Source organism: Papilio xuthus, unplaced genomic scaffold (assembly GCF_000836235.2).
Source record: "Papilio xuthus unplaced genomic scaffold, Pxut_1.1 DF827789.1, whole genome shotgun sequence".
NCBI lineage: Eukaryota > Metazoa > Arthropoda > Insecta > Lepidoptera > Papilionidae > Papilio > Papilio xuthus.
This window is the reverse complement of record NW_013530860.1, coordinates 2,135,249-2,143,300: the sequence shown is the minus strand read 5'-3', so window position 1 is coordinate 2,143,300 and position 8,052 is coordinate 2,135,249. Positions and strand designations below refer to the sequence as shown.

General features: G+C 34.2%; 1 protein-coding gene across 2 annotated transcripts; it reads left to right on the top strand.

Moving 5' to 3' along the window:
• Positions 1–21: 21 nt before the first annotated feature.
• nos-M (nanos-M) lies at positions 22–4,147 on the top strand. 2 transcript variants are annotated; one of them, XM_013308809.1, is made up of 6 exons: positions 22–235; positions 482–542; positions 1,405–1,509; positions 3,354–3,505; positions 3,797–3,972; positions 4,073–4,147. In XM_013308809.1, the coding sequence occupies exons 1-6, from the start codon at positions 152–154 to the stop codon at positions 4,077–4,079; spliced, it is 585 nt and encodes a 194-aa protein (XP_013164263.1). In that variant the 5' UTR covers positions 22–151; the 3' UTR covers positions 4,080–4,147. The 2 variants fall into 2 exon arrangements, with proteins under 2 accessions (XP_013164263.1, XP_013164262.1); XM_013308808.1 differs by having other exon boundaries at positions 3,348–3,505.
• The last annotated feature ends 3,905 nt before the right edge of the window (positions 4,148–8,052 follow it).

The window sequence follows — 8,052 nt, the reverse complement described above, 5'->3', positions numbered from 1 at the left end:
CGTTTTGAACTTTAACAATATTTATTTATGAATGTGGGTACAAAATTTTTGTTACCGTGTGAAATTCTGTGTTGCCGTACGGAAGGTCAACACTTGATACCAATATAAAGTAGGCAACAAGCGATTGTGAATTAATTTTGCATACATTAAGATGAACAACTTAAATAATTTAGACACCGAAGTAGAAGTTACTACTTTAGATTTAAGTGGAAACGAGGAAATAGAAATAAATGCGGTAAGTTCACACGTGGTTTTGTTATCTTACTAATATAAAGGCGAATGTTTAGATGAATGGGTGGATGTTTGTTTGAAGGTATCTCCAAAACGGCTGAACAGATCTCGATTAAATTTGGCATAGATATAGAAGAACACATATGCTAGTAATAATGTTTTTTCTAATACCGCGCGGAGAGAGTCGCGGGCGACAGCTATGTTATACAATTTCCAGCATAAATATAATGTTTACACTTATTTGTTATAGGGAATTGTAAATCTTCAAAACGAAGACAACGAATTACAAACAAATACAGATTATGAATCTGGTAAGTTAGTGGCAATTTTTATCAACAGTAAGCAATAATACGTTGTCTTACAATACATACGGTGATAAGAGTATTCGTAAATGAATGGCAACTCTTTATGCTTTGATGTATTTATTCAGTAAGGAATAAATTTAAAATTATGGGAACACATGTAGTACTCATATTAACCGAATATATGGTGATAATAAAATGTTTAATTTTGTTTATAACATCAAGTGGCACAGCGATTTTATCGTTGTATACCACTTCTAAGAATTAGTGTTTCTAAACTTTTCTTTTAACAATATTGTTAACGCTTTGGCGGATACAGACTTGTCTTTTTTATAGAACGGTACATGAACTTTTCAATGAAATAATGATGCTGACATAAAAAGTTAAACTTTAAAATATAAATAAGTGAAGTCGTTTAATTCACTTTAGTAAAATCTAGACGATTTTGTATTTTCATTTTATATAAAACCAGGTTTTCGTGTCCGATATGGTTTTAAAAGTAGAAATATAGATTTGGCAGAGGTATCATAGGAAATACCTCTGTCTGTCCCCTTCTCTGTCGATTAAAGGTAGGTATCGCATTTGCAAATGCCGATGTGTGTGGGCAACTATCACTTCGCTATTATGAGCGAATTCAACTAGACGTTTGCCACCGTTTGCTATTAAAAAAATAAGTAAATTCATTAGTTTTATAGTTCAATTATTGCGATCAATTATATACTGTATAATATTTCTGTACATAAAGAGCTTTTACGTTTTGCCTTTGCGTTAAATGTTGTCCACTTTAAGGCACAGTTACACGATGAGATATGAGAATTGCAATCCGAGACTATGAGACGTCAAAAAAATAAGTGTATTTATATGCATTTAGATGCAGTATCCGCTTTGAAGATGGATCCAGCGATCATAGAGGCGCGAGTTGTTGACAACGCTTGTAACTATGCTGATTCTTTGCCTGAACAGGATGAAGAACAAGGTAACTATTTCGAGTATCACAGTTTATTTGAAGATTGTGAAACGCCAAAGACTTTATTTGCCAAATAAGTTCCAAGTAGCTTATTCCGGACTTGGACATTGTGAAACAGGCCCTTAGTTGATAAAAAGTTAATCATTCAATTATTTCGCAAGTTGCCAACCAGACTTCAGTTTCCACGTGACTTTACAAAAAAGTTTTTGCAATCAAAGTTCAAAACTTTTTGTTGGCTCTTTAAAGTCTTCGAACCCCGTGCCAGATGTAGCTATTTATAACAGAATAATAACCTCAGGAAATGTTTTTTGCTAGAACATTACTATGTTTTGTAACGGTAATTACATTTTTAATTTAAAAAAAGTGTAAGTTACGTTTCTACAGTCCACATTCGCACGAGCGCTTTTTTAAAACTGCGTAAAACATTGACGGTTCTCAAGGTACAAAAGCTTTGAAATCACTCTTCTTTGTTCTTGTTCTTTTTTAACGCGTTAAAAAAAAACTCCCGTGCGAACGGGGGCTTAAAGTTATAGTCAAAACAATTTTATATAAAAAGCCAAAACTTTGTCGTTGTTCTTTAACTTTCTTACTCGTGTAAAATCTCGTGTCTCAATAAATTTCCGGGATAAACTTTTGGTGAAAGCACCATTTTGATGATGCTTTTACCTTAAGATACTTTATATATCCATATCGATCATTTACCTCATATAATTAGTATTAAATTGCGAGGACGGTGGGCGTCTTTAATTTAAGTATTATACAAAAAAGCTAATAAGCTTATCAGGTAATAATGTAAATTTTAAGTACATAGTTTACAAGGGCATTTGTGGCCTTCGGCATTTTGCTTCTAGCAATCTGATACAGTATTCCTTTGATTATTATCCCGTCAAACTGTATCCTATAAATTATAGTACAACATATTACTCTTTATTTACTATCTGACAAAGTGTAATTTATTTCTTAAGATAATACAGAGAAACGTTTATGGGCGTGTGAAGGACACGTCTATGGGCATTGCTAATATTATAGATTGTAGACGTTCACCAAAGATTGCTAAATAAATTAAGTCTTACTAAAATAGGTTATGTTTTTGTATATGTTTTGTATTGTTTTACTATGTAAATATAAAGTATATAAAGTAGACCTTTTCATTATCTCAGTAATAGTAATATTAATACTATATTAAGATAATGTAAGATAGAGTGAAAAATTGGGTATCCGATCTCTTTAGTGGGCAAGGAGTTTGTATTCTGCCAGAGAGGTGGATTACTGGCCACTAAAACTTTGCCGTGTTCATGTTTTCAATTTATACAGTACTCGAATAGTAATGTTACGCTAATTATGACTTTTTAAATACCTGATACTAAAGTACATGGCTAATCTTAATGTTTATGTTCTATAATCTCCAAGGTTCCTTAATAAATCTAAAGTCAAACGGCATATTAAATTAGAATACATTAGCAAATTAAACAGGCAAATGAACATAGTAATTATCAATTGCTTTAAAAAACATATCTACTAATATGTACTTAATGTAAATTTGTCTTTTTTGGATCGCAAAATTTTGAGGAGTCCTCTTTACAAAGTGTGGAAATATTTGTCAATTTGTGAATTAATTCGTTTGATATGCAATTTGTCGAGGCTTTACGATTTTCCGGGACAAATTACAAACGGGTGATGTACACAATTTGCTGCTGACAGACACATAAATAAAAGCATTACTTTTGTGGTGTCTTCAACTCGTATGCGTCCTTACCGAGGGCCGTTACCCTATTTTAAATTAAAGGTTATTAGGCCTTAGTTGACCAAGTTTCATTTGATAAAAAAATAATTCTGTTAGTTGTAAGTTCCAGAGGCGAGCGGCAGGGAGGAGAGGTTAGGCTTCGCGGAGTGCCTAGCTTCGCTGCAGCAGAGCGCGAGGTTGAACATCACGCCGCAGCAGTGCGCGTTGCTCATCCTATACGCCAATCATCTTAAGCGGCAGCCGCCCCGCAACTCGCCCGGCGTTAGTACAACTTGCTTATTAAAAAGCGCCTTAAATATTTTTTACTGGCGAGACTAGCCGCAGGCAACTGCCAGTTTTCGACTGTTATTTCTATGAGCAAATATGCAGCGAACACACGACTCATCACACCGGCGCGGTTAGTCGCCAAGCCGCAAATGGTCTAAAAGTGTGTCGTCTCTCATTATAATATTTAATTTTGGACTTCCCGGTTATGTTCAAATCTGCGCTAAAGAAGTGAATCACACTTTGTATCAACCGTATCTTTGTGTATTACATTGTAATTGTTTACAGGAATGTGTATTTTGCAAGAACAACGGTGAATCAACGGCGTGGTACAGAAGTCACACAGTCAAGGATAGAAAGGGTCGTGTGGTGTGTCCCATACTGCGCGCGTTCCGCTGCCCCATCTGTGGGGCGAGCGGCAGCCGAGCACACACGCCTAAACACTGCCCTGTCAACAAATACGGGTACAGTGCCCTTACCTTTTTTTGACTGAGATTATCGCATCACAGATGCTTGAATATATTTTTTTTTGAAAAATGATTTATCTTTAAACTTTTGTTACAGATTATAATGGAAGGAAGGCCGAGCCTTAAAATTGTTGTTGATTAGTTATGGTTTATTTATTTTAAAATAAACTTTTTCCTTTTAATACGTTTTATTTTTTTTAATGTCGTCGTTTTGCAAGTTTAAATGGCCAGTTTACATTATTCTAAGTATAAACCAGTGCTGAAATCGGTCGTTGGACTGGAATAATATAAAATGACCATTATAACCGTGCGTGTGCACTTCCATTTTCTATGAAAAACAAAGTCAAAGCCAATGATTTGAAAAAGAAAATCTCGCTTTATTCCCAGGCAAGTGCTGAAATCTCTTATGATCAACATATAATAATGTTGATGGTATTTGAAGTTATCTATAACATAATATGCTTCGCAAAATAATGTCAGGTAAAAAGAGCAAATTGTACCTTTTTATAAAAAGAAATATTCAAAGAATTCTAAAATTAGAACGACGGCAAGCGTAAACAAATTCCTGCCAAGCTATGCACACAATGGCCCTTCCGATCGGCGTGGGACTGTAATATGATTTGATTGGCAACGCAATCATTACCGTACATCATTCTATATTTTCCTATCTATTTTGAAATCAATGATGAGTTACTTATGTGAATGTTATCAATTGATTTAATTACAATCATTTACTCCATAATTTCTATGTAGTAAATGATACTTCTTACTAATATTCTAAATGCGAATGTTGGATGGATGGATAGATGTTTGAATGAAACGACTGCATGGATATCGATGACATCGATGTAGAATATATTCTGGAAGAACACATAGCCTTAGTTTTTTTAATTCCGCGCAGACAGAGTCTCGGGCAATAGCTAATGAATAAATAAATGACACAAGCAGATAACAAATAAATAAACCTGTCCAATCAGACAAGATATACAATTGATAAATTTCAAAATGCACTGATTACAAATTAAAGTAAATCTTACTAATATTGTAAATGCGAATGTTTAAATAGATGGATGTTTGTTTGAAGGTATCTACTTAACGTCTGAACGGGTTTCAATGAAATTGGGCATACGTATAGAACACATTCAGAAGAACACAGGCTACTAATTATGTTTTTTCTAATTCCGTGCGGACAGAGTCGCGGGCGACTGCTAGTACTAAAAGTAATGAGTTAGGAATAAAAAGACTTAATCTATCTGTTGTATTTTTATAAACGTTTGTATTTCTAATAAGCAAGACACTTTATCTCCTTGCATTTTAAATGAAATAAACTGTTACGAGTATTATTTGGCAACAAAACAAATAGTCTAAGCCTAATTCTAGAATTAAATTATTGCATTGTACTGCCAATGTCACTGTTCACTGTCTTAATAGCGGTCTCCCGCGACTCCGCCTATATGTTTTTCTAGGCTATGTTCTATTGATATGTCAAATTACATCGACTTCTAGCCGTTCTAAAGATTCGTTATTTCTACTAGTAACTATCATATTCTGGCAAATAAACTGATTGATTGATATGCAAAATTTAAGCAAGATCCATGCAGTCGTTCTAGAGATACCTTCTAACAAACATCTACTCACCATCCATCTATCCAATCATTCGCATTTATAATATTAGTAAGAAATAAGATGCACCATATACACACTTGTAAAAATATTGTCCACCCGTCAATCGGGCAAACAACAAATGTTATTCCGTCACCAAAGAATAATTAGCAGACCTGACGAATGCCATTCTAATAATACGTCCGCAACTCTATGACAGTATTGTCAGACATGAATAGTGATGATAAAACGGCACGTAATTGTGAAGTGAGGTTTGTTCACGGTCGGTCGTAACCGTGGTTTACATTGGGAGGTCAATGACACGCTTTATTCGAGACCACCAAATTACATGGCGGGTTGAGGTAGGGCGGCGCGGCGGCTATCGCAACAGCCGACCGACGGGGGACGGAAATAGCCGAACAAGTGCGCGTTCCAGATCAACACCGGTGATAAATTTTGACGTAGACATGTGAGTCGTGCATGTTCTCATTTTAGTGAAGTCGATCTAATGCGACAGAATTGTATAAAACGAGGATTAGGTAGAATAATCATAACCTTTGAGTTGTATTTCTATTAAAGCGCTTTTGGCTTTGTGTCTTGTCATTGAGTATGTCTTTTTTATTTTCCTGGCTATGTTATAAATATAGGATGCTCATTTGGGATTCTTCTTTCATATGATAAACATTTGTTGTTCCCTTGTGAGTAAATCGATCCTTTTGGCATTACGACAAACATCTGACGCTCTCTTATGGAATCGCTGTCAACAATCAATGCATATGCATGCTTGCATTTCATTGCTATTTTCATTTTATTTCAAATCCACATGTGTGTTTTTCAATTATTTCATTCACTGGCACGTTTTTCAATAAATCCTATTTGCAGAGATAGCGTTTGTAAATCATTAAATGAAATGCGATGTTTACATTTTCACAACAAACATAGTAACAGCGAGGGGGAAGTGATCGGCCGCATACTTGTTACGCCGCCAAATGCGACTTCACTCACACCAGCGAGAAAAACTAGAATGTTTATGTTACCGAACGATGATAAACTTCGTCACTTTTTAATCATCCTAGCCATGTATTAAACTTCTTGCCACCAAACGAATCATTAAAAATTTTACAAAACACGTAACAAGCAATTTTTTCAAAAACATCTCGTAGAATATTTTTAACAACTAACCCATAAATTTGTAAAATATAACTTATTTACATTTTAAGAGGACATCTTAAAAATATACTATTTAATGTTTACGATGCCTACTAATAAATGTATAAAGTACTCGAAGTAATTATTATACAGTCACAGGAGCCAACTAGTAATCTAATAAACACATTGGAACAGACAACAGATGTGTTGTAGAGAGTAATTCGTTTAATTGAATAATGACATTTTCTCGCCAGAACTATTAACCTACTTTAAATGGCCTCCAAGTTAATTAATGCAGCGTATTTAAGTTGTTTCTTGTGCTTGTCCTAATTATTCAAATACCTTTTTTCCAATCCCAATACTAAATATTTTCAACTTTGTGCAGTGAAACTGGCAAACCTACATAATTATAAAATTGGAGTGTCTGTATCAAAAAATAATTGCATTGCTGATAACGAAGAAGTTATTTTTTAAATCTTTGTGTGTCCATCTGCTTGTCTGTAAGACCGTATTTGTTTTGGATAATCGGAACGGCTGGACAAATTTGGACAGATAAGGTAGCTGATGCAGATGGGAATATTATAGGCTACTTTTTATCAAATTCAGCGCTGACGAAATATAAGTATATAATATATAATATTCGTATCTTTGTCATAAGCTCACTATACCTAGGCGCTCGATCCAACTGTAATTTGTCAATTACTGACGATATTTTAAGCAGGATTCAAATTAAATATTTTTTTCTTTTTAATATTACAAGGTGTGCAACTAATTTACTAAAAATGAATAGCGAATTTATAATTCTATATATTGCTTCCTTAATTAAGCTAAGTATGTTGGCATTGGCATTTGAATCCTTTACATGTCGTTGCTACGCGGCTAAGCGGAAACCTTATCACTGCTTTAAAACACATGATGCGCTTAACAACGTCATTTGTGATTTAAATACAACAATTAGTAATGTTAAGTATTATTACTAAATACTTACTGTTGCTTGAGTCTTCGTACGTGCGAAATTTAAAAAAAAACTAGCAGTAAATGCCTGATACACGGTTATAATAAAGCTTTTTTATGACATAAGAATTTAGGAAACCTATCCTGTAGTTTTTGAGTTAAAGCGATATAGATATTGACTGCAGTATCCAAAGCTGTTAAGTAGTCACAAAGGAGACAACATAATGATTCTAACTGCAGGAGTTGGATCTAAGATGTTTTCAATTAAGAACTTCAATCTCAGATTTCAAATCATGCTTGTATACATTGTATGTATAAGGCAGACAAAACAATAGGGGAATATTTGTTTTTGTGACTGTGGCAGAATGGAAA

What these genes read in the sequence shown, in the direction of transcription:
- nos-M (XM_013308808.1), top strand. Translation starts at nt 152, where the DNA reads ATGAACAACTTAAATAATTTAGACACCGAAGTAGAAGTTACTACTTTA. An exon ending in AAATACAGATTATGAATCTG is followed by an intron (nt 543 to 1,404) that starts GTAAGTTAGTGG and finishes ATATGCATTTAG; the next exon opens with ATGCAGTATCCGCTTTGAAG. An exon ending in TGAACAGGATGAAGAACAAG is followed by an intron (nt 1,510 to 3,347) that starts GTAACTATTTCG and finishes GTTAGTTGTAAG; the next exon opens with TTCCAGAGGCGAGCGGCAGG.